At 44.9% G+C, this 25,098-nt stretch overlaps 2 protein-coding genes across 5 annotated transcripts in view; one reads left to right on the plus strand and one right to left on the minus strand.

Moving 5' to 3' along the window:
• Ralgapa1 (Ral GTPase activating protein catalytic subunit alpha 1) overlaps positions 1–5,663 on the plus strand; it is a 198,586-nt gene extending 192,923 nt beyond the window's left edge. For 3 of the 4 annotated variants that reach the window (XM_050138852.1, XM_050138854.1, XM_050138856.1), the window contains one exon: positions 4,271–5,663. In XM_050138852.1, coding sequence (XP_049994809.1) covers positions 4,271–4,419 — 149 coding nt within the window. In that variant the 3' untranslated portion in view covers positions 4,420–5,663. The remainder of the gene's footprint in view (positions 1–4,270) is intronic. The other variant, XM_050138853.1, reaches the window with a different exon arrangement.
• A 1,831-nt stretch (positions 5,664–7,494) lies between these two features.
• On the minus strand, positions 7,495–8,982 carry Insm2 (INSM transcriptional repressor 2). The gene has a single exon (XM_050138869.1). The coding sequence runs from the start codon at positions 8,980–8,982 to the stop codon at positions 7,495–7,497; it is 1,488 nt and encodes a 495-aa protein (XP_049994826.1).
• Positions 8,983–25,098: the final 16,116 nt, after the last annotated feature.

A 25,098-nucleotide genomic window follows, 5' to 3' on the forward strand; every position in this document is an offset into this window, starting at 1 on the left:
AGTTTAGTATGTGACAGTTTAGTATGTGACAGTTTAGTATGTGACAGTTTAGTATGTGACAGTTTAGTATGTGACAGTTTAGTATGTGACAGTTTAGTATGTGATAGTTTAGTATGTGATAGTTTAGAGTGTATGGCTGTCAAGTCCTTCTAAATCTTTAAGGAGGACATGTCATCAAAATTAGACATTGTTTTAGGTACTTTAAGCTCAGGGTCCTTTAAATGTTAAAGTATTTCCTGCTCAAATTTGTGTGTCAGTGGATTAATCCAAATTGTAGACAGGAAAATAAGTTCTTTTTAGTATCTTAAACTTGGAAATTTGACTTTTATGTTATTAACCAGTAGATAAAATTGAGTTAAATAGCATAATTTGTGGCAATAATAACTGGCTTCAGCTTTTATATAGAACACTCATTAAGTTTTCATATAACTCATGAAGTAATAATTGAGTGTGAGACACTGTGCCTACTGCAGTCTGTGGACCCTTTTATTACATCCTCACAGCATGTCTATGCAACCTTGAAGGGGAAAGAATGATCCCAGGAGCACTTCACAGGTGGCGAGGTCAGCCTTGTACCCTGACCCTGTCTGCCTCCAGAGCTCAGGGTCTCAACATCACAGTTGTCATTGGCCTTTCAGCCCTTACTATTGCTAGCAGTGAGAGAGGGAGAGGGTCAGGGGAAGGAAGAGAGGAAGGCAATGGAGAGGGAGAGAGAGAGAGTTAGTTTATGGGTTGCCAGGGAAGAAGTATATTTTGAAATAGACTAGATTTAAATTATACTCCTGACATTTATACTACATGAAGTCAAGTCAGTCTGTGTTATACCAGTTTTCTCATTTGTAAGGTAGAGAGAAAATACAAGAAACCTGACCTTGTTTATTCAGGTCTACAGCGATAGTTTTTCAGTTCTTAAAGTGAAACCACTTGTTGGCCTGTTTTTCTGTACAGTTTTGAATAATGTGTTACTTCCTTTGTGACAGTTTTGGGCAGTGTCCATGTAATCTGTCATTGACTCTGTGAACCTTTAAGGCTGTATTTTATAGCACAGTCAACATAAAAGAGGACAAACTCTTTGATTTCTGAAAATTAAACTTAAATGTACATTACAGATATTCTCCACATTTGAATGATTATATTTCATAGGTAATTATTTTATCCAAAAATATTTCTAGTTTCTACTCTTCCTTCCAAATCCTTATCTGATCTGATTCAGAGTCTCCTATTTGCTCTGTAAGAACTCTTTATATAGCTATACTTACTTTGTACCTGTTACACACCAGGCCCTTTGCTACATAGTCATTAATCTCCACAACGTGACACGGTAGCTTTTCTTGTCTCCATTTCACAAATAAGAAAATGACTCCAGTCAGCTTGCCCGATATGGAGCAGTCAATAAAGCAAGAGATGGGCCAGCAAAATGACTAGACAGGTAAGGTGTTTACCACCAAGCCAGACAACCTAAGTTTGATCCTCAGGAGCATATGGTAGAGGAAGAGAACAGATTCTCACAAGCTGTCCTCTGCCGTCCACACATGTACAATGGCATTCATGCACACAGATGGAGAGGGAATAAAAAAAAAAAACAAATGTGAATATATAATAATTATTATATTATTATAAAGGAAGAGTCCAGAAGTCCCTAACCTATTCTTTCTAATGTGTTTGCATTGTCTTTTAATTCATATAATTGAAGATGCTTTCAAAGTTACAATATTTTAAAGACTTTATTAGCCAAATACTTTAGGAAGTTTTAAGGTGGTCATGCTTACCAACAGACAGTATAGACCAAACCAAAATAAATTTTAAAACCATTTATATTCCCTTTTAAAATGTCTGTGGAGCCCCCAAAGTCCTATCCATGGTATCACTTATGATGGTTTATTGACTGCATGAACATAGGAGCCATGGGTACTTTCTTACACTACCCTGGAAGATACAGTAGACACAGGAATAACTCAGTCCTATCTTCATGACTCACGTGGTGTAAATCAATAATTAGGAAGAATAGGTTGTGGCAGGAAATGGCAAGTGTGACTGTTTTCTTTCCAAATCCAAGCTGAGGCCTGCCTCGTCTGCGCTGCTGTAGAGTGGCTGTGCTGAGTGTCCTCCACATATGTCGTCTGCAGAGGCGTTAGCGTGAGACCTACACCAGCCCTGCCTGCCTCAATTGATTTTTAATTGTGCAAAAGGAAATTTAATCATTTTTAATGTGGCTATAGCTACCTCATTATACAGTTCCTTTCTCGAGTTCTTATGACCGAATTGGGAGGCAATAAAGAAGACATGGGAGAATTGCTGATTTTGAAGAAAGCCGATTCTAAATAGGGAAATGGGGTATGCACCCTGATTCCCAGAGACGGGCTTTCTTTACAGCCATTAAAAAGTCATGGGAAACCAGTAATTCTCATTGTCAGGCTGCCTTCAAGAGTTTGAGAGTTTCAACCAACAAAAACAATTGATGGAAAAATTTTGGTTTTCTCCAGAGTCTTCATTCTAGCACTGGGTTTGAGGATAAAGAAATACTCTCCTGGGAGGCTTGACAGCAGGTTCTTGTCAGTAAACTGCTGTGGTGATGTAAATGTCACGTGTCTGCTCTATCCAAGATGACAGCAGCTAACCAGGCGTGACTCAGTGCTTGAATATGGCTAGCATAGCAAGGAATTTCAATTTCCAGTTTTAATTACATGAAATCTGAACTATTACCTCATACATAGTTGTAGCTATTACCTCATTACACTGTCTCTCTGAGATCCAGTGACTGAATTGTAAGACAATCAGTGCACACGTTAGACAGTAGTTTCTCGGCTCTCTCACAGACTTTTTCCTATTCTCTTTTCCTGTTTGAACTTGTTTTGTTAGTTGGTAAGTATGGCATCTGAACAAGCGGAGCACTGGCCATTGTGGAACGTCACCACCCGAACTCATTGCATGCCTGTTGTGTTCATAATACCACCCTGATTGCTCTCCGTTACTCGGGTAACGCCTGTAGCACCGCAGTCTCCCTCACGCCTGTCAGTCTATCTTCTCTTTTGTTCTCCATTCTGCCTGCTACTACGTTTCTTCCTTCACAGCAGAAAGGCATGTACTGCTAGTTCTGGCCCTCCCAACCCCACCAGAGACACTGGCCTTCGGGAACAGCACTGGGAGGGAAGACCTCTCCTCACAGCAGACCTGCGTGGCACCGGGAAGCTCAGCTCCTGCTCCTCGCTGTCTTTCCCACTCTGGTGCCAGGCTTCCCTAAGGGGGCTGTGGGTGCACATTCTCTGAGTATTCTAATCTGCGTCTACTGTGAGCCAGCTCAGATCATCGGGAAGAGAAATTTTGAAGAAGAAGAAAAAAACCTTCCTGCTTTATAGGCCAGCCTCATCCGGGCTAGAAAGGAAATGTTGGGGAAGATATGGGAAATGTTGAGCAGGCAGTACACGGGTACAAGTGGCAGAATAGTTCCCTGTCTGTCCCTAAGTATAATTTTACTACTTTTCCTTTAAAAGTACTTTGGAGAATTCTTTGGAGATATGTTCTTAAGAGACCTCAGCAGGATCTGTTATTGAGCATTTTTGGTTTTCTCTTAGAAAATGGAAGCATGGGTGTTCCATTACATTGAAACACTAGCATAATTACTCCCAAGCCAAATGTCAGTGAGAAGAAGTGCCCTGTAAATGACACAGGATTTCCCTATTTGAATTTGTTTTGCCTATTTTGAAATTCTGTGTCTACTAATTCTACTGCTAACTGTAAACATCTAAGCTAATGAACACAAAAAGCAATACCTAAAGACATTTTTCTGAGGTCAATTTGTCTTTTCTGACTGGCTTTCAAATGAAATATCTTTTTCCTTCTCGCAAGAATTTGTCTGCTCTTTCTATAACTACTTACGTACCTAGCATGGTCTCCTGTGGACCTTCCTGTTTGGAGCCTAGCATGTAGTGTGAGGATGTCCTATGGCTGCGCAGTGTGGCTGGTCTTCCTTCCCACCTTCCGTGCCCTGCTCTGCATGCTTGGTGTTTTGGGTCACTGGTCTTTCAGACCCAAAGATTTTATTTCCCATTGCTGTTTCCAGGGTGCTGGCTCTGGATATGATGATTGGTGCTTTCTTTAATATGACATGAGCCACCAGATCACAGGGTTTTGGATACATTAGTAAACTCTGGGGATTGCTTTTTTAACTTCTGAAGGCCTTGTGAGGGGTGGGGATCCTGCTCCAGATAGCAGCAGGAGGTGGTTATGGTCTGGGACTGGAGAATACTGACATGCTTGCTCTTTCCCGCAGGATCCTACCCAGAGAGTCTACCCAGTGACGCTCCCACAGCAGCACAGGTAGATGGGGCTGACCTGGCCTCTCCAATGTCTCCTCGAACTAGCAAAAGCCGCATGTCCATGAAGCTGCGTCGGTCCTCTGGCTCAGCCAATAAATCCTAAGGAGACACACAGCCCAGCAGTGATCAGCAGTAGCCACCCTGGCACAAACATAGTTTAACTCTTTCAGGCCTCATGTTTGCCACAGCATTCATGTTTCTTCCTGTACATTTCTTTGAGAAAACACTGGACTTAAAGCAATTTGCAACTTCTTATTTTAAAATTGGACTATTTATTTAGTTCAGGTTTTTCCCACACTCCATGCTGTCATATTCTGAGGGGATCGAGTTTTAATTCATACTCTTGACCTTCCTAGATAATCATGTCTAATTAGTGCTACCTTCAAGTTCATGATTAATGTTGAGCCAAAATATAATTGGACAGATAGTCTTGTGTTATTTATTGTGCCTCATTACAACTTTATAATTTAATAAATACATAGTTTTTACAAATGTAACCTTTTTTGTAGTGCTGGGAATGGAAGCCAGCATCCCAAACATGCTAGGCAAGCACACTGTCCTTCACAGCCCAGCCCTACAATATAAATGACTATAGGCATTTATAAAGCTAGAGCAAAAGCTACACATGTTCGTTATGTAGGGTGTGGACAGATTGTTTGTTACAGACGGAAACTTTAATGGCCATGCAGCAGCTCAGATTCCAACTGAAATTACATTCATTAACTCTTTCCTCCCGTGGCAGTGTCTCATTTCTCGCCAGCGCAAATGCCGACACAACCTCTCAGATAACCAGGAAAATCACCACAGGACTTTGATTTCTTTAGCTCCCAAACAACTTCGTTCTGCTGTTTGAGGTGGTATCACTGTTGAATACCATTTCTGTTTGGAGGTCGTGGTCCTATATCACTGACCAGTTTATCCTGGTGTGTCTGTGTGCGCTCCAGAGTACCAAAAGAGAAGGTTGTGGAGAGGAGGGTGGAAGACTGTTCTCATATAAATGTTTGCTCAAATTATGTGTATTGTTTAAAAAGTAAGGGAACATAACCCAGGAGTCCAAGTTAAATCTAATATTTTAGTACTGAACTTGCAGCAGGTGCAGGTTGGTATGCATCCCACCTCCAGAAGTATTTCCTGTACTCAATAAGCTGCCCCCTTTTGTTTAACATGGGCATCTCCTAAGGAAATGTAGCATGATTGATACCAACTGCATGTGTAAATACATCATCCTGACAAACCACAGAATATAAATTATGTATCATTCATGTAGTGTCTACAGATTTGTAATGGGATAAAAAGATGACATGGTATTTAATAAAACAAAATAAAATATTCTTCACACTTCCTGTCCATGATTGTATTCTATTCATGTGTTTTTAGACTTAAAAGCAGCAGGGCTGTGTAATTGGAGATGTAACATGCCCCCTAGGGTAGCTTAGATACATGAAAAAATAAACACAAACGCCATTTTCAGAAGCAGCCCAGTGTGCTTCTCGGAGGTCCTCCCTCCGTCAGTTCCAGCACAGGAAGTCTACCGCTTCCTAAGTCTGCCAGAAACTCGACCAAAATCAACGTGTCTCTTTCATGACGTTTGACTTGTTACATTTCAGTGTTTTTTAGTATACTTTCAGGAATAAAATTTTTTACCAAATTTTTAGAGTTCCTGTACACCTTTTAAATTAGTACTCATAAATAAAACAATTAGATGAGTAGAAAAATCCTGTGGGAATGTGTTTAATGTAGTTTCCCACAGCCAACAGAAAGAATTTTTCAAAGAATAATCAAACTTCCTATATATTTCTATTGTATTGATAACAGGTAACAAGACAGACAGAAATGCTGATTTGAAATAGTGAAACTGATTAGCACCATTTATATAATTTCTGTAGCCCTGTTGAATAGACTTAAAACAAGCAAAAAAAAAAAAGTGTATTTTCTCCATGGAGCGGCAGTCTGCAGCTAGACTCTAAAGGAGGAAGTCCCACTGCATTTCAACACGATGGCATTCGTATTCTGTCAAAATAGGTCCCTAAGATCCTAAAGTTGAGTGTTGGTATTGAGGAAGTAAGAGATGTGCCTTGGAAAATACACTGTGTTCAACCACTTAAGACAAAATGAAACAGGCACAGTCTACATACATTTATTTGGTGGAAGCAGCTTACAAATCTATTGTTGGATAGTGCTCAGCCAGTATCCCAGACTCTGGCTATTGAGGGAATAGATACAGAATATACATTGAATATGATTTACAAAAAAATTCAAATGTTCCTGGAAAGAAAATATAGAAATATTGAGTGAGTTGATTGACATTCATTTCCATAGTGGGCTACAGGTGTTAACATCTTCCTTAAGTTGAACAGTTTACAATGCAGTGTGCAGCAGATTTACAGCAAATTGTAATAATTTGAATGAAATCTTTCTAAAACATTCAAATTTTAGGAATGAGTATAGTATTTAAAAACAAAAGGTTATGTAAAGAAAACCTTTAGCTCCTCCTGAATGCAGCACATAAAATAGGTAAAGAATGCAGAGGGCACACCAACTCCTTCGCGCACCTCCAAAACCTAATTTAGAAGAAGGGACGAATGCATTCAATTGAGGAAAGAAAGTTCCAGGGATATTTTCACACCGGACAGCAGCATCCTCTTATATTCCTGTCCATCTACAAGGGTCTAAGTTTTCCTTCCCTGCAAGTTTGGCATCAGTCACATAGCTTGATTCACAGAATATACAAGGCAAGAAATCTGACCCTATTGAGACAGAAACGACATGAGTGCCTGTGGTGGCGAGAGGAGAAATGGTCGATGACCACCACTTCAGGAAGAACCTTGTGTACACACTGAGACTTGCACGCGTTCACTGTGACTTTCCATAGGAACTACAAACCGTATAAGATTCATTGGGGTCTCCAGCGTTTTAAGGAAGGGGATGCCCTATTTTAGTGGGGAAATGAGGATTTAAAGCTGTCAGCTTTGATCATGAATTTTTATGCCAGATACATACCTGCTCTAGAGGGGGTTTTACATCTCGCTGCCTTCTCCCCGGGCGGATCATGACTAGGAGAGTTTTAAGAGGGAAGGCAAGGGAAGGAAAGAGGAAATTGCAAGATGGAAAAAGCCCCACAGGAGTTCCCATATTGTTTTCTCCAGCCATTCTGGAAATCTCGCCAGGCCTGGGTCCCTCAGCAGCCAGGCCTCAGTGGCATCTGCAGCAGCAGCACTTGCCGGCTTTCTGAGGGGTGACACTTATTGATGTGCCGGGTCAAGCCCGGGGAGCTAAAAAAAGTGGAAGGGCAGTACTTGCATGAGAAAATCTGCTGAGTGCTACCGTCGGATCCCCCTCCAGGGCCCGCTTCCGAAGGAGCCCCGACCAAGGCGGGCAGTAGCAGCTCCTCGCGGACAGCATGCCATAGCCGGTGCTTCTCTCGGATATCCGCGGACGGGAAGTGAGCCCCGCAAAGCGGGCACGCAAATGCAAGTGGGGCTGTACGCTCCGAGCCGAAACCCGGGACTGGTGCTCGCGCCGGGCCCGCCTCGTGAGTGCCCAGGTGCTTGCGCAGATAGGCTTGGCGACGGAACTTTTTGTGGCAATACGGGCACACGAAGACCTCGGATGTTGCCCCCGGGCTGGCACCGCCTGGCCCGAGACCGCGGCGCCCCAGCATCACCTCGGGGTAGGGAGCCTGCGGTCGTGCTGCCTCCGGGTGCACCAACGCCTGCAGGCCTGGGCGCGCGGCGCTGTCCAGGTGCTGACCGTCCGCGGAGCTGTCCCGGACCTGCGGGTGCTGATCGTCGGTCCGCGGCAGGCGGCCGTTCTCCTTGCCCGCCGCCAGGGAAGGGTCCGGAGGGGTCAACGGCGCGGAGGGAGGTTTACTCGCAGCGCAGGAAGGCGCGGGACGTGGCTTGTGCCAGCGGCGGTGGGAGGCGAGGTTCGCGGGGCAGCTGAAGACCTTGTCGCACTCGGGACAGCGGTACTCGACGCGCACGATGCGGGAGCAGCGGTGCTGAGCCAGCGCGAAGGGGTCCGCGTACTGCTGCTTGCACAGTTGGCAGATGAACTCCCCCAGCGGCGTGCGGACGCCGCCCAAAGCCCGCGCCGGCGCCCCGGGCTCCTCCTCCTTGATCTTTAGACCGAGCACCGGGGACGTGGTCACCTCGTCTGCAAAGCTCAGCCTCCTCACCGCCTTAGGCTTCCTGACGGCCGCGGGTGCTGACGCGCAGCCCAGGGCACCCTTGCCCCGGCGCTGGAGGCTGTGCGGGGCAGGGACGGGCGCCGGTGCGGGGACAGAGCTGGGGACGGCGACCCGAGACGGCACCAACTGCTCCCCCGAGGTCGCGGCCGCGGGCGCCGCGGAGCAGAAGGCTGTGGCGCTGGGGAAGGACTCGGCCGAGACTGGTGAGCGCAGGCAACGCTCCAGGAACGCGCGGCGCAGCTCGGGGCCCGCCGGCCTCGCGGGGCTGGGTCCCGGGCCGTTTCCGCCACCCGCGCCCCACTCGGCGCCGTCCAACGCGGGCTCGAAGCAAGGGGACCCCGACAGCCCCCGGCTGGGCTCCTCGGGGGAGGGCGGTGCAGCGCGGGGACCCGGCGGGGGGAAAAGCGGTTCGGCCGGGCGCGAGCGGTAGGAGCTGCCCGAGCGCTTGGTTCGCTTCACCAGAAAGCCCTTCGGCATGGTGGGTCGGGTGCGTGTGCGAGCCCCGGAGCTAGGTGGGCCGGGCCGGGCCGGGCACGCGGCGACCCGCTTTATAGCTGAGACGCTGGGCCGGGTCGGGCCGGGCCCCTCGAGCTGCGCCGGCCAATCAGAAGTGGGAGCGGATCCCGGGGCGGGGCCTTCGCCGGGCCGGGCCCCCGGGATCGGGACGCGGGAAGATGAGCGGGCGCGAGGGACTTGGAGCGCCCTGTCCTGCCTCCAGGGACCGCGCGCTGGGGACCCTGGGCGCCACCAGCCCGCCACGCGCCGGGAGCAGACCGAGCCCGCGCCTGGGCGTCGGGCTGAAAGACTACGCCGCCGCGGTAGGACAACGGAGGGACGACCGCCGCGACAGGGTGGGAATCCGTGCGGGAACGGGTTAATGTCCTCTGCCAGGACTGAGCTGATGAGAAGCAGCGAACAAACTGCAGGGCGGCTCAATCCGCCGTCCTGTGCCTACACTTGACGGCGAGAGCACGTCTGCCATCCAGTATCGATCCGGACTGCGCGCGTCTGTGATACTATGAGAATTCATCTGGAGAGAAGGGCTCTCGGCGGCGCCGCAGATCGTGCGTGCTGGCAAACCTCTGGAGCTCAGGACGCTGCACGGTTCGGGCATCGAGCTCTTGGCTGATAAGTGTCTCCTCCCCTGGGGGAACAGGAGTGGGGAGGGGAAGGGATCTAATTTTCGGCTGTCCTCACATAAAGTGGTTTTTCTCTGTTCGCACTTTCCACTTAAGCTACCCAGAGACATGACTTAATGCCTAGCTGGCCTGTTTAGTTAGCATGGAGGAGATTGAGTGAGAAATGCTGGTAGAATCGACCTCGCATCTGCTTCCCTGTACATGACTAAGGGACGCTGCAAGGGATGTGTGGTAGACCCAACTCAACAGATTGTCGTCTGGCCCCCTGCCACCAGTCCTGCACTTCGCTGTTGTTGTTAAGAAACAGAAGAGATTTTAAAGTTTGTAATACTAAGTGAACAGTGAAATAATTAGCCAGTATTCGGCAGAGGGACCGTGCCAGCCTTTAATAACAAAAACCTGGGCAGTGTGAGAAGAGGAAGGGCAAATAACTGTGCTCAAGACTGCTCGCAAAAAAATAATAAAATAAAAATAAAAATCTGGAATGTAGACTAAGGGCCCCACTATCAGTGAAGTGATTTTACATGGAGGACACTATTTAAGGAAAGGGGCACAAATATCTCTTCGACTCTGATTATGTATCAGATTATGCTAAGAGAGAGAGAGAACTCTTTACACACTAGGTAGATTAAATTAGAATGTAGATGACTAGCAAGAATCACACAGGACAAATTCAAACCAAAGCCTGGCAGATTCCAATGCCTAGATTCTTTCTATTACACCAGTAACTTCAAACTACTTCTTTAACTGTCTCTCACTATGAGCAGTAAGTCTTAAAGTACACACACACACCTGAAAACAAGTTTCGAAAAATAATACTTAACAACACACTAGATTCTCAGGTTTTCTGGCCAGTCCCATTGTGTTTTAAGGACTGGATTAAGACCAGAAGTTATGGTGCTTCTCATTAAATAGCGTGGAGTCGTGTACAATATTTTGCTATCAAAACTCATATCTGAATCACTAAAATGCCGTGGTCCTTAGTAGCTTGATAAGCTCAGTTTCCCAAGCTGATCGTTTCTGACAAGTCGGCTACACATGACATCACTTCTAACACAAACTTATCTCTGCCTTCCTCTTATTCTTTCTTCTCATGACCCGGAAATACTTGTGATGTGGAAACACAGGTGTAAGGATGGTAATACTTTAAGAAAGACCCTTGCCAGGAAGGCTTTTTCCCTGAGCCAAAACACATTGCCACCTGTTTTCCCTAAGATCCTATAGTGCCCCGCCCCCTTCAATAACAGCCCCCTGGAAAGCCGTGTACACCAGGAACTTTTTTTAAAAAAAAAATCTTAATCTGACACTTTCTGGAAAATATTTCTAAAGAAAATTGTTTACCACCTAGTATTGGTGATTGTAGATGATCTGAAATATCACTGTGAAGCTGGAGATGGCGAGTTATCCATAAGCATCCACAGAACTAAAAGTGTACATCATGGCGGTAAGCGTAAACGACAGGGCATCAAGGTGCTCAACTATGGGGGAATAAAATGCAGACACTGGGAGGAAACTGTGCCAAAGTATTGTTGTAATGTTCCTCTACCCAGTAAGAATTGTAAGAGTTTTTAGATTTTTTTAAGTACCCTGCAAAAAGAACACACAACTCTGGTTATCAGAAGGAAAAAAAAAAAAAAAAAAAAAAAAAAACAAAGAATACATCACCAAAAAAAGCTAGGATTAAATGTGGCAGCTTTCCCTAGGACACCACAAACACCAAATGGAGACTTGTATATTTCCTAAGCATTCTCTGTGTCCCTGACACAGAGGTGGCGGTCTCTGCCATGTAGAACTTCCAACTGGAGAGCACTCCTAGGAGTTGAAAATTGGAAAGATTTAAAACGTTGGTGAACGAAAGGACTTGTAGCACACCTCCCACTCGGGTAGAAACCTGGAGGATTCTTCAGAACACCAGCAATCCTTTCTGTCTTCTCACTAAAGCATCAAGACGTAGAGAGTGGGGCCCAGAAAGTGAGTGAACGTTTGTGGCACCCGCCTTCTTCCTCTTCAGGCTGCCAACACGTTCCTCCTTTTAAACATGTAGCACCTTCTTCTGCTCCATCATACTTGGACAAAAACTCGCGTGTGGAATCGTCCCTCAAGATTTCATTAAGTCTTTAGTTGTGGAATAAGTTTGACTTCAGTTCATAAATTTTGAAGGGAGAAAGGACTAGACAGCAGAAGGGAGACTCTGGGAAGAACGCGGGGGGGGGGGGGGGGGGGGGGGGGGTGTGTAAGAGGCAAAGGCGTTGGGGGGTGGGGGGGGGGGGGGGGGGTGTGGGCGGGTCGGGGGGGGGACAAGAGCGGGCGCGAGCCCGATATAATCCACACCTACTGCACTGCTTAGATTTCATCGGTTTGACGCAAACTAGAGTCACCTGGGAAAGAGAGAACCTCATTTGCAGAGTTGCGTGTGCATTGTATGGGCCTGTGGACATATCTCTGAGGCATTCTTTGAGTCATGATGGATGTAAGGGCAGGGTTGCCCTCTCTTAGAACAGCCTTAGCTGCTTACGAAAGCAAGCTGAACAAACCAGAGGGACCAAACCAGTAGGCAGCATTTTTCTATGTCCTCTGCCTCAGTTTGCCTCCCTTCATGGTGGACTGTAAGCTGTAAGATGAAATAAATGCTTTTCTCTCTAATTTTCTTTTGGCCATGGTATTTATCTTTTTTTTAATTGATTTTTATTGAGCTCTACATTTTTCTCTGCTCCCCTCCCTGCCTCTCCCCTCCCCCCTTCAACCCTCCCACAAGGTCCCCATGCTCCCAATTTACTCAGGAGATCTTGTCTTTTTCTACTTCCCATGTAGATTAGATCTATGTAAGTCTCACTTAGTGTCCTCATTGTTGTCTAAGTTCTCTGGGATTGTGATTTGTGGGCTGGTTTTCTTTGCTTTATGTTTTAAAACCACCTATGAGTGAGTACATGTGATAATTGTCTTTCTGGGTCTGGGTTACCTCACTCAAAGTAATGCTTTCTAGCTCCATCCATTTTCCTACAAAATTCAAGATGTCGCTATCTTTTTCTGCTGTGTAGTACTCCATTGTGTAAAGGTACCACATTTTCCTTATCCATTCTTCAGTCGAGGGGCATTTAGGTTGTTTCCATGTTCTGGATATGACAAACAATGCTGCTATGAAAATAGTTGAGCACATGTCCTTGTGGAATGATTGAGCATCCTTTGAATATATATTCAAAAGTGGTATTACTGGGTCTTGAGGAAAGTTGTTTCCTAATTTTCTGAGAAATCGCCACACTGAAACCCAAAGGGGCTGTACCAGCTTGCATTCCCACCAGCAATGCAGGAGTGTTCCCTTTTCCCCACAACCTCTCCAGCATAAGTTGTGATCAGTGTTTTTGATCTTGGCCATTCTTACAGGTGTAAGATGGAATCTCAGAGTTGTTTTGATTTGCATTTCTCTGATGACTAAGGATGTTGAACATTTCCTTAAGTGTCTTTCAACCATTTTAGATTCCTCTGTTGAGAGTTCTCTAAGTCTGTACTCCATTGTTTTTATTGGATTATGTGTTCTTTTGATGACCAATTTCTTGAGTTCTTTGTATATTTTGGAGATCAGAACTCTGTCTGATGTGGGGTTGGTGAAGATCTCTTCCCATTCTGTAGGCTGCTGTTTTGTCTTGTTGACCATGTCCTTTGCTTTACAGAAGCTTCTCAGTTTCAGGAGGTCATGGTATTTACCAAATCAATGGAAAGCAAATTAGGACACACTACATGTATGCATGGGACTGTCATCATGAAACCCATTTTTTGTACAAACAATATACCATCACCTCAGCAAAATAACTCAAATACTGAGGAAATATTTAGGAAGAAAGAAGATCCCCTTGCCCTGAGATCAGCGTGTCTATGAGACAGGCTCGGTGGCTGGTCTACTTTTTAATCCCTTGGCTATCTGGGGACTTGCTCAAGAACAGCTTTATCTCCTGTTTCCTACCCCATCACATCAGCCTACAAATGTTCCTGTAAAAACTAACATCATTTGTCGCTGCGAGAAGCCACGGATCGCAAGGACTTGGAAGTCAATCGTAGTTCCAGAATCTAATAGTTAACTACTGATATTTCCCCCTTAAACTTAATCCTGTCTAGGTGTCCTCGTTTTAGCAAATGGCACTCATGCCAAAACCCAAAGTCCTTTGGCTCAGGCTACCCCATACTCACCCCTTAGCAGTTCTTAGCATTTCTACCTTCAGACCCTTTCCTGACTCTGAATCCTTCTCAGGTTCCCCATCGTCACGTTCTGCCTCTGCCTACCACCACTGCTCTCTCCTACACAGAGGGAACCGATGTCTCTGTTTTACTTGAAAATGTCAGGCGAAAGCATCAACCCACCTACAAATATCTCTGGCATATACTCAACCAGGTCCCTGCTCAGTTGGGTGGGTCATTTTCCTCAATGCTGGAGGTTTAGCCCATGGTCTATGGCCTGCTACGCAAGTGCTTTGCCATTGAGCCAAGCCCCGACCCTTAGCTATTTTAAACCACATTTCCTACTCCACTGCTCCTCATTCCATCCGTTCCATCCATGCTGACCTTCTTAGTTTCCTCGGATGCGGAACACACTCTCCTACCTTAAGGCTGTTTTCTCTACTAGCACAGTGGTTTTCAACCTTCCCGGCACTGTGACCCTTTACTACAGCTCCTCATGTTGTGGCTACCCCCCCCCACACACACACAAATATACAATCATTTTTGTTGCTACTTCATAACTGTAACTTTGCTACTGTTATGAATCGTAATATAAATATCTGTGTTTTCCATCGGTCTTAGGTGACCCCTGTGAAAGGGTCGTTCAACTCCCAGAGGGGTTGAGACCCACAGGGTGAGTCTGGCTAGTCATGTTCCTGGGATCCTGTCTCTGCTTCCAGGGCGCTGGGAATACAAGCAAGACATCACCTGCCCTGCCAGATTTTATGTGGGTGCTGGGATCCCACCTGTCCACCCAGTTTTCATGTGGGTGCTGGGGATCCCACCTGCTCATCTATCTTTTATGTGGGTTCTGGGGATCCAACCCTGCCCCTCATGCTTCTGGGGCAATTGTTTTATCCACTGAGCCATCTCCCAAGTCCCCAGTAGCTAACTGTTAAAATTTCTTCTACAAAGAAGTGGGGTTTATAGTGACATCTTCATGCATAGATATGCATTTTCATGCATACTTCATTTTTATCACGGCACACCCTTCTCCATGTCCGCTTTCCATCCCACCTCTAGTCTTCATTTTGGAAAGATCAGTTTACGGGCTGTGTTGGAGCCAAGCTGGGGGGGCTGAGGAGATGATGTAGAGACACCGAGAGAAAGATGAACCATGAGGCAAGTAGGTCAGGCAGAAAATATCATAGTCTGTGATAGACGGTAATGCGGGCTTAATCATTAAAATGCTGAATATATTTAAATAATTGATTGAAACTATGTAATTACACTTATCCAAGTGCTCTCCCTGTGTTAAGCGGTAAAGCAGATGCACATTTGAAAAACTTGAGAGGAGAGAACGTACACTTGACCTTCACTTGCCTGTGAAAGGCTGGCTGCCTTTTGAAATTGGGATTCATTTTAAGAACTGCAAGTAATGAGAAAATAGCGAACTTGAACTTGCAGGGAAGGGTTTCCAGTGGCAGGAGATGTCCTACAGGAGAGTTCAGTTTCCATCGTGGCCGGTGCCTGCTGGGTCCTTCCAGCCAGCATCACACTCCAGAGCTCAGTCTTTCCTTCCAAAACCCCTCACACATTTCCTGTGCCCAGGGTGTAGTACTCCCACACCACAGATGCTTAAAGCCTTTGTCAGCAGTGCGTGAAGGTAGCTCTCAAATATTCTTACAGATTCTTCTGCAAGCACACTTCCCTCCTTCCTTCCAATCTCAAGGGAATAAGTACTTTCCGAAATGCATTCACTGCACAGGAAAAAAAAAATGCAGGTTTGAATCCTGGCACTGCAGCTTACTGGAAAATGTTTAAATGTGTTTTTCCTTGGCTCTCAATTGGGCATTGCAGTATGTAGAATAGAGAATATAAATTAAACAAGATAAACTAGAATCCTCTGCAGGGTTGGCTCATGGTCACGCTCGTCGTGAGAATACAAGTCTCCATACGTGGTAGTGTGAACCCACAGGGGTAGAGACAATCCAGTCCACTCTTTGTTATACAAATAATGGACATATGTTTGTTCCAAACAAGCCTCCTGAGCACCTTGGACACTTGATGAAAGTGTTGCCCGGCTGGGGGAGTGAGGCCTTGTCAGTCTTTATTCGCGTATGTTGTTAGACTTACTATCCCATCATATGTTTGAAAAGAATGGGCACTTTGCAGCTGAACATGCCAAGACTGTGTAAGTGTATCTATCTGCCCGTCCCACCTGGCAAGTTACAGAGTGTTCTCTTTGCTGTCTCCCAACTGCTACTGCATATAATTCTGCTACACAGTTCCAAGGTTCATACTAATCACAGCCACATCTGTTTAGCTCAGCAAACCCTTCACCACCATCAACTCTCAGTATCTGCAAGGATGTTTTCTGCCATAAAGTGCGTTGATTGGGTTGTTCTTTCGGGAAACACGTCAGCTTTCTTTTGGTTGTTGTCCCCAAGGTACATATCTTCATTTTCAACCTTTATCGTTACGTCGGCGGTGAGTCCTACTAATAACAGTCCCCATTTATTTTAGCCAGTGATGGCTTGAACATAACTGAACTTTTAGCCCCTCCCTGTGCCTAATCGCTATTACATTTGGAATGGAATCCGCCATCTCTCTAAAGGCTTTGTGTTTGCTCAGTCGCGTTTCTTTCTTTCTCCTCTTCTCTTCCTTGTTCTCTTCCTTGCCTGGTTCTTATACATACAACGCCTCTTAACCAGTTTAAAGCCTTCACTTATGTTCCTTTCTTGTTTTTAAAGCTAGATAACACTTTGATCACGCAAAATTCTTCTTTAATAATAGGAAGACATTAAACCACCTGAACTCCATCTATGCTTTCCTGACTCATGGAACCTTTCAGGGGAAGGGTTGTTTCGACAATGATTTTAGGCCCAGGATAAAGGAATCACACTTCAGAGAGGACCTGAATTTGCTTCTCCAGGACACTGTAAGCCAGAGTGCTCTAACCTGAGTTCAGGACTTGAGACTCAGTGGAAAGCAATGTGAATAAACCAATAAAAACAAGGAAGGCTTGGATCCCAGCATCTTGTAAGGGAAGATTTGCTGTCAAACCTCCTTTATCCAGGCCCTGTTTCTGCTTCTGTCTGTCTTGTCCTGCACATCTGTCTAGACGGATCTTCCTAACTATCATGGACAGGGAAATTCCATCATCTTCCGCCGCGTGTGTGCTCTGCTTGCCGTTATTTCTTCACTTTGGCCTAGCCACTTTTCTGGCCTCAGCAGATATCTTTACATATGTGGCATAAATACTCATAAATATACGCATACACATAAAGAAAAATACAGTGTTTTTTCAAACTTTGTATTAAAAAATTCATACACTATATTTTGATCATGTTTTTCCCACCCCCAATTTCTCTCCATCTCCCTACCCATACAACTTTATATTTTCTCACTTTCAAATAAAAGAAACAAAACAACAATAACAACAACAAAACAAGAAACACATCTGAAAAACCCACAAAAACAAAAACCAAAATAAGCAAGCAAAAGATCAAGGACAAAAAAAAATGCCCAAACAAAGCTAAACAAGATAAGAAGTTTACAAAAATACCACTGAGTTACTTTTGTATTGGCCAATTCCTCCTGGGCATTCTGGCCTGGCCTGGGGTGTAGTTAACATACCCACTGAGACCTGCTTTCTTTCTCATTTAGAGAGAAATATATAAATTTGTCATTTATATATTGGAAAACTATTGATTTTGTGTATTAATTTTGTATCATGTTACTTTACTGAATCATTTAGCAGCTATAGAAGTTACCTGATGGAGGAGTTTTTAGGGCCTTTTACATATAAAATCTTACATACATAAAGATACTGTGACTTCGTTCTTTCCTGTTTGTATCCCGTTCAGTCATCCTATTGCCGTAAGACTTCAAGTGCTATACTGAGAAGGTATACAGGGAGTGGAGACTCTTGTCTTGAATTCAGTGGAAATGCTTTGAGTTTCTTTCCATTTAGGCTGGTGTTGGCTGTGGGGTGGTCTTTGATATATTGAAGTATGTCCCTTGGGACTAGCCTCTCTAGGACTTTATCATGAAGGGGTGTTCTAATCCTGTGGTTTTGTCTTCCAGTCTCTTTATGTGGTGGGCTGTATTTGTTGATTTCATATGTTAAATCACCTCTGCACCTCTGAAATGAAGCCACTTGATCATGGTGGATGTTCTTTTTGATGTGTTCTTGAGTTTGGTTTGCAAAATTATTATGAAGAATTTTTGCATCTATCCTGAAATCAGGTGATGTCGATAGGGTCATGGTGGCATCCAAACCTGGGCCTGGGAAAGCTGGACCCATCCCTCACCGTGAGCATGGGAGAGCTGGCTCTGCAACTTACCAGAGGTGAGTGGTCCCAGCTGTCTGACTGACCAGCTCAGCTGCCACCCAGGCACACCTCCAGGTCTTTGAGTTGGCTCACCCCAACATCTGCCCAGTCTATGACCTGCTGGAGTGCATGAAGGAACTGGTCCTGCAGAACATAGACACGGGAGGAGCTAAGCTGGGCCTTCACCATGAGCTGCAGGAGATTTAAAAAAAAAAAAAAAGAAATTCAGGGTCAACAATACGGTTTAGTGGGTTAAAGTGCTTACCACCAAGCCTGTGACATGAGTTCAATTTCTGGGGGTCCATGTGGAAGAAGAGGAACCCCCATACTCACACTGTGGCAATACACAATCACTCGAGGGCATTTGCAGGTGGGCACACACAGAGAGAAACAGACATACAGGCAGGCAGACTAACAACAACAACAACAATAATAATAGTAATGTTTTAAAGAATGCTTTGAAATCTCGCTTTTTCCTTTTCTGTGTTTATGAGTGTTTTGCCTGGAGATGTGGAGGCAGAATGTGTGTGTCATACCCAAGGAGATCAAAAGAGAATGTCAGGTCTGGAGGTGCTGGGAGGTATGGGAGCTGCACACAAAACCCAGGTCCCCTGCGAGAACAAGAAACTGAGGAGCCACCCTGGCCGCCGCCAGCACTTTTCCTGTTTTCACTGGGAGGATGCAGCTAAGAGTCTGCCATTATCAGAAGTACCACATTAAGCATCTTCAAAGTTTTTACTAAATATTGCAAACTATCCTTCCAAACACCTATCTGATGCGGATCAGCAGGCAAAAAGTTCCATTTCCTTTGGTTATTATGTTCTGTACTGATGAGGGACGGAATGTCAATTACATAAGCTGAGAGTATTGCTGTCTTCAAACAAACCTGCATTTATTATTGATGGAATTCAACATCTCGTAATCTGTTAACGTGATAGTTCACTTCCTTTTATGTTGGAACTCGAACCCAGGGCCCCGTGAGTGTTTGACAAGCTCTCAGTAACTGAGCCAGATCCTCAGTCTTTCTTTTTGTAATTTAATCATATCCGACTTGCTGTTACATAGCTCCCTTGGAGTCCTCTGGCAGTTTCACAGCTGGTACCCACCAGCAAAGCTACACTGGTTGTTAAGATTTGAAAATGCTTCCGCAGAGGTTAGAGAAGACTTTCCAGTGCTCTCAGCCCGCGTCTCCAGCCTCAGCCAAATCCACACCTCTGTTTTCCACCATCCCAACCAGAAAGTCCAACCCAGCAGACTCTCGAGGCCTGGGGTTAGGTCTGTGGCCCTGCCTTTTCTCTGATTGGCTAGTAGCCACCTCACTTACATTATTTTTATTGTCACCCTTGTGGTTATATACAGGAAATATATATATATTTAAAAAAACAAACCATTAAATAAAACATAATTCTACTTTCTTCCATTTGATTATTTTCTGCTTTTATTTCTCAAAAAAAGTATGACAGCTTTTTGGGGTTTTGTTTTGTTTTTTGTTATTGTTGTTGTTTTTTTTTTTTTGAGACAGGATTTCTCTGTGTAACAGCCCTGGCTGTCCTGAAAGCCTCTGTCTCTCGGGTGCTAGGATTAAAGGCATGTGCCCATCTTCATGGTTATTCTCTTATAAATTATCTTTCGGGTCTTCAAAATCTGTAAGGGAATTTATTTACATAAAATTTTCACTCAAATTGACCCTGCTTTGGACACCACCCAGACTTGCAGTACTCCATCGTAATGCCTTTGAGGAAAACCACAGATTCCAAATTCTGTGAACCTCAGCAGAGGGCAAAAACAAGCTATGAGACATTTTAGACAAAGCTCTCACGTGTGCACCTCTGAAGAAAGGAAGAGCTGATGTAAGTGGGCTAAATCATTTTCGTATTTCCTTACAGCGTTGGTCTGTGAAGATACTGGCCCTTCCTACTGTCTGTGCCAAATATAATAGCTAGACATTATGATCTGTTTTACGATTATTCTGGTTTAAATCTGATAGGCGCACAATAGCGTTGTTATCTGGACGGCATCTTCCGAGCATTCAATTACCCTAATCCTATGCAGACCCACATCGAAGGCTTTTACAAACATTTAGATATATGCTTGTCCGTGGAGTTTTCTGTAGCCACCAACTTGTCGAGTAATTTTATAAGACCAAATAAATCAGATTTGCCTGGCATTATCTGTCTTCATAAACAAATGCTTTCCACTGCCCATCACATTGTTATCTAAATGATTTCAGATCAATTTGGCCAGCTCTAACTTGGGCAATTGCATTCTGCCAGCCCCAAACTCCCTCTGTTTTCCAATTGGAGACATTATTCTTCCTTTCACTTAACGAAGTGTTCTGTGCAACAAGCAGGCAAGTATCTAAACCAATCAAGCCTGGCTCCGAAAGGTTTGTATTTGATAGGTTACCTGAAACATACTATGTGTTCAGCCATGCCACAGCTGGAGCTGGCAACATTGTTTCCTAAACCATGGTATTAAATATCTTAAGTTGTGTTTTACTACATTGACAGGAAATGTAAAAAAAAAAAAATCTTCCTTTATACGTGCCTTTAGTATCTATTAATACTAGATTTCCTGGTAATTGACAACATTTAGTTGAAATTGAATTTTATATCAGAAATTAATAATGAGATGTATTAGATATGATCTTATTGAGAAATGTTATACCTTGTGCTATGGAAGAATGGTCAACAACGTACTTCAAGAAAAATTATGGTTGTGTCAGATGTGGTGGTACATGCCTGTAGTCCTAGCCCTGGAAGGCTAACTTGGCATGACTGAGAGTTTAAGTATAGCCGGGACTACATAGTAAGTTCAAGATCAGTCTAGGTTAAATCAAAAGACCCTGTCTCAGACAAACCCACGCAGAAGGATAGGCGCCCTTTATTTTAAGATAACCAAGCAGCGCAGACATGGTGGCACACACAACTAAGCCCAGCATTTAGGAGGCACAGGAGGGCGAATCTCTGTGAGTTCTGGGCCAGTCAGAACTACATAGTGACATCTTGTCTCAAAAACAAACAAACTAATGAAAAAATCAAAGTAAATAAGCAAATGCTATTCACCATCCGGCATACGATTCCTTCTCCTAAAAGATGTGATATTGTTGTTGCAATTTCACTTTCTTATGGCGGCCTTTGAAGTCTGTAGCTGACCTTTATAAGTGGCATTTGTCTAAAACTGTGCATTAATTTTGAGACAATCAAAAGAGGCACCAGGCTACCTGAAACAGTTAACGCACGAGCAAAGTGCTTTTCTGGAAAGGGATAGAGGAGCGAACTTCCGCTTCCTTTCTGTGTTGCTGTCTTACCTTCAGGCTCAGCTTGGACTGCTGGGGCAGGCTCCCTGATGCTCTTGGTGGATTGCTGGAAATGCTTAAAACAAACCCACGTTTTTAAATCCACTCATAACTGCTAGGGGATAAAGTACCCACTAAGTGTGTGTGATGCCTTGCTGGACCTGTTACAATCAGCTCAGGAGAGTGCCATTTGTGAGAACACCCAAACAAGCCAGGAGAGACAAAATAACAAAAACACTCATCATTGTTGACTCACCCAAACTATCTCCTTTACCAGAAGAATGTAGCTGAAGTGTCTATAAAATAATAAAAATCCATTGTGATAACTAAGTGGCCCAAACCCTGGAGAAACATGCAGGAAGGAATTCCGAAGGCCTAAGGTCAGCGTGTCCTCTGGTCCTCACTGCTCTCACTGGGAAGCCGTCTGTTCCCTTTGCTTTTTTAATGAAGGACATAACTCACAGGATCAATTATCCTAATGTTTTCTTGCTTTCTGGTGTTCTACTCTCAGATATCACGCACGCTTCTTTAGTGCAATGCATCAAATACTCTGCTGGAAAGTGTTACTGAGAAGGGAAAGGATGCGTATTAAGTCTTGGTTTCATTTCCTTTGCCCTTTCCACATCTCTAGGTACTTTACACGGGAGTCATGACAACGCTGGCCCCGATAGCGTTGTATAGCAGAGCTGCCAATCATTAAGAAAGCTTTCACCTGCCCAGGTGCAGGGTAACTGCAGCGCCTTTAGGGAAAGGACTACCTTGCTTCCCAGTAAAGATCTGACCAAAGGCATGATTATTACTGTTCGTGTGGAGGAGGGAGGTTGTTAAGGACTGTATGTAGGCTGGGGCATGATGGTGAACACATTTAATCCCAGCATTCGGGAGACAGAGGCAGGAGGATCGCTGTGAGTTTGAGGCCAGCCTGGTGTAGATAGAGAGTTCTGAGACAGCCATGTCTGAATCAGTGAGCTCCTGCTTCAGTGAGAGAGCCTGCCTCACAGAGAAAGAATAAAGTGGACAGTAACTGAGGAAGACCCCCCACAGTTGACCTGTGGCCTCCATGCACGCCTGCACACAGAACACATGTGCTTATCTGGAACACACACACAAGCACACACTCGTTCTAATTAGGCATCTAGATCAATAGACTCCATTCATACAACTTGTTGATGGACAACCCCACTTTCTGAACGTTTCAGCCTCCAGCACTCCACTGAAATGCTTAGAGACATGTTGTCAAACAGCCTTTGTGATATTGTGTGTGCACCCAGAGCTTGGTGCTGCCCTCAACCCTGGTGAACTCGGTGGATTGTTACACAGAATGAGGAGTGGGATGGGGAGGAAGACCTGAAGATGAGAGTCGGGGGAGGGGTTGGGTGGATTTGATCAAGACACACTGTCTAATGTCAGGTAATAAATAATAAAATTCTAAACAAAAGAGCAAGGTAGAGGGAGATCTGACTCATAGAAAGGGAGACCATGTGACCAGATGCAAAAGCCAGAAGAATGCAGCTGCAAGCCAAAGGATGCTGGCAGCCTGGAGGAGCGAGATATGGCCATCAAGGAACTGTCCCTGCTTCCCTGAGGACGTTTCAGCATGGACTTCCTCTCTCAAGAAGCTTCAAAGAGTGAACACATCTGCAGAAGAACAGAAGGCTCCTCCTACTTGTGACTTTGAAGGTTCCACACGGCCAATACTGAGAAGAAATTAGGGTTCCTTTCTCCAGACACCCATGAGAGGGGCTCAGAGCCAGCTAAGGAGCTCCCTCACCTGGGGTGGGTCAGGGCATGAAGCCTGCCCTGGGCTTTGCACGAGGCTCCCCACTGAGGGAAGAGGAGCGCATTGCCTAGCAACCTCAGGCCTGGCTAGGCTTCCCACCGTGCCCTGGTTCCCCAGAATGGAGCATGCACACAGTGATTAAGAGTGTGGAGACTATTTAAAAACTAGAAATAAACAAAATGAAACAGCCTGGGGCTGTGGTTCAGTGGTAGGGTGTTTGTTTTACAGCAAGAGGACCTAGGTTCAACTCCCAATAATGCCCTCCAAAAGTATATATAACCATATATGTATAGATGTGGACACACATCAGCTTCTCATGAGTGTCATTTACTCAGAGGGCTGAGGCAGGAGGATCATTAGAACCCAGAAGTTCGTGGCTAGCCATCCTGGATAACAGATGCCACCATCTCTTTAAAACATGCTTAGAACTGGAGCGATGTCTCGGCAATTATGAGCACTTGCCGCTTGTCTGGAGGACCTGAGTTCTCTCAGCACCCTCCTTAGGCAGCTCACAACTGACTGGGACTCTGGGGAATTCAACGTCTTCTTCTGGCCTCTTGGCATGCACATATGTAGCATATTCACATGAAGACAGATAGACACACACACATACATAAAAATAAGTATATAATATATATATATATATATGTGAATAACGATGGGTGCCATTTTTCTCGATGGCAACATTGGGACTAGGAGTCTTCAAAGGAAGTTACTGTGTATGCAGATTTTATAGACTTTCTCATAACTATGAAACAGAGCAATATTTTTCTTATTAAGCGATTACATCTTAATAGATGTAATAATATGTGTAGAATTCCTTCATGGAAGTTCCATGAAACCAGTCACAGAAATGGGTTACAAAGCAAGAAAAGCAGGATGGAAAGGACAGGACCAGAATCAGGCTTGTCGGGTCTCCCTGCATGTTCGCGCCATGTCCTGCAAATATTTAATAGTCAGCCCAAGAAAGCATGTGTACCTAGCAGAACAGTACGGACACATTTTGGACGATTGTGCCAGAAGGCTCATCATGGCCGTTTTCACCCGACTGTGAGTGCAGGGTTCTCTGAAGCTGGAATCGCTCTTCGCGGGATGCGCCGCTGCGCGGAAGCAGCCAAGGCTTTCATCCCACTTCACTGGGCACGAAGATCCGCTCGCTGTATTAACGTTCTCTAGACACTTACGCCGTGTGAAATTATGACCCTCGATTACAAATTCTTCCAGCCTCCTCTCTCTTGCTCCTCTAGCTTCAAGTCTCATTTCAAATACTCCACAAAACAGTTGGCATAAAAGGAGTAACCCTTTGTTCCTCCTTCCCTCCACCTTTCTCTGGAGATAATAGCGCTTTCCTCTGTCAGGGAGGGCGAGGCATAATATTTTGTAAAGTACTTTAAAAGCCTTCGCCGCGAGAGCTAATGGAGACAAAGCTGCTCTGTCACCTGCCCTTCTTGCTCCTCACAAGTTGGCCATTTTCTTTTTTGTTTATTTATTTTGTGTGACTGTTGAGGAGAAATATTGTTGGATGTTGAAGCTTACTTCTGCTTTCTTCGGTGTCTTTGTGACCCCACAGAGTTTAACTACCACAGAACCGCAGATGGTTCTCCAGAACTGACAGGAGTGTGGTCTGTTTTGTGACTGAAGCGCCTACAGGTGATTTCATCTCAGACCCACAAAGACTCCCCAATACCAGCTCCCCACACGGCAGTATAGGGGGGCAGCACTGTGCACCACCGCAGGACACCTTGGGACCTCACACTCTAGCCACCAGCTCTGTACTTATGTTAATTAAACATGTGACAGCCTTAAGTGAAGGAACTGATTGGACCTATCCACAAAGTGCCCAGCACAATGTTTTACTCATAGCAAATATTCAAGAGACAATCCTAGGCA

This window comes from Alexandromys fortis, unplaced genomic scaffold (assembly GCF_014885135.2).
Source record: "Alexandromys fortis isolate MF-2015 unplaced genomic scaffold, M_Fortis_MF-2015_v1.1 scaffold_35, whole genome shotgun sequence".
Lineage (NCBI taxonomy): Eukaryota > Metazoa > Chordata > Mammalia > Rodentia > Cricetidae > Alexandromys > Alexandromys fortis.

Bases quoted from the DNA above. Each gene is read 5' to 3' on its own strand.
- Insm2 (XM_050138869.1), bottom strand. From the start codon at position 8,982: ATGCCGAAGGGCTTTCTGGTGAAGCGAACCAAGCGCTCGGGCAGCTCC.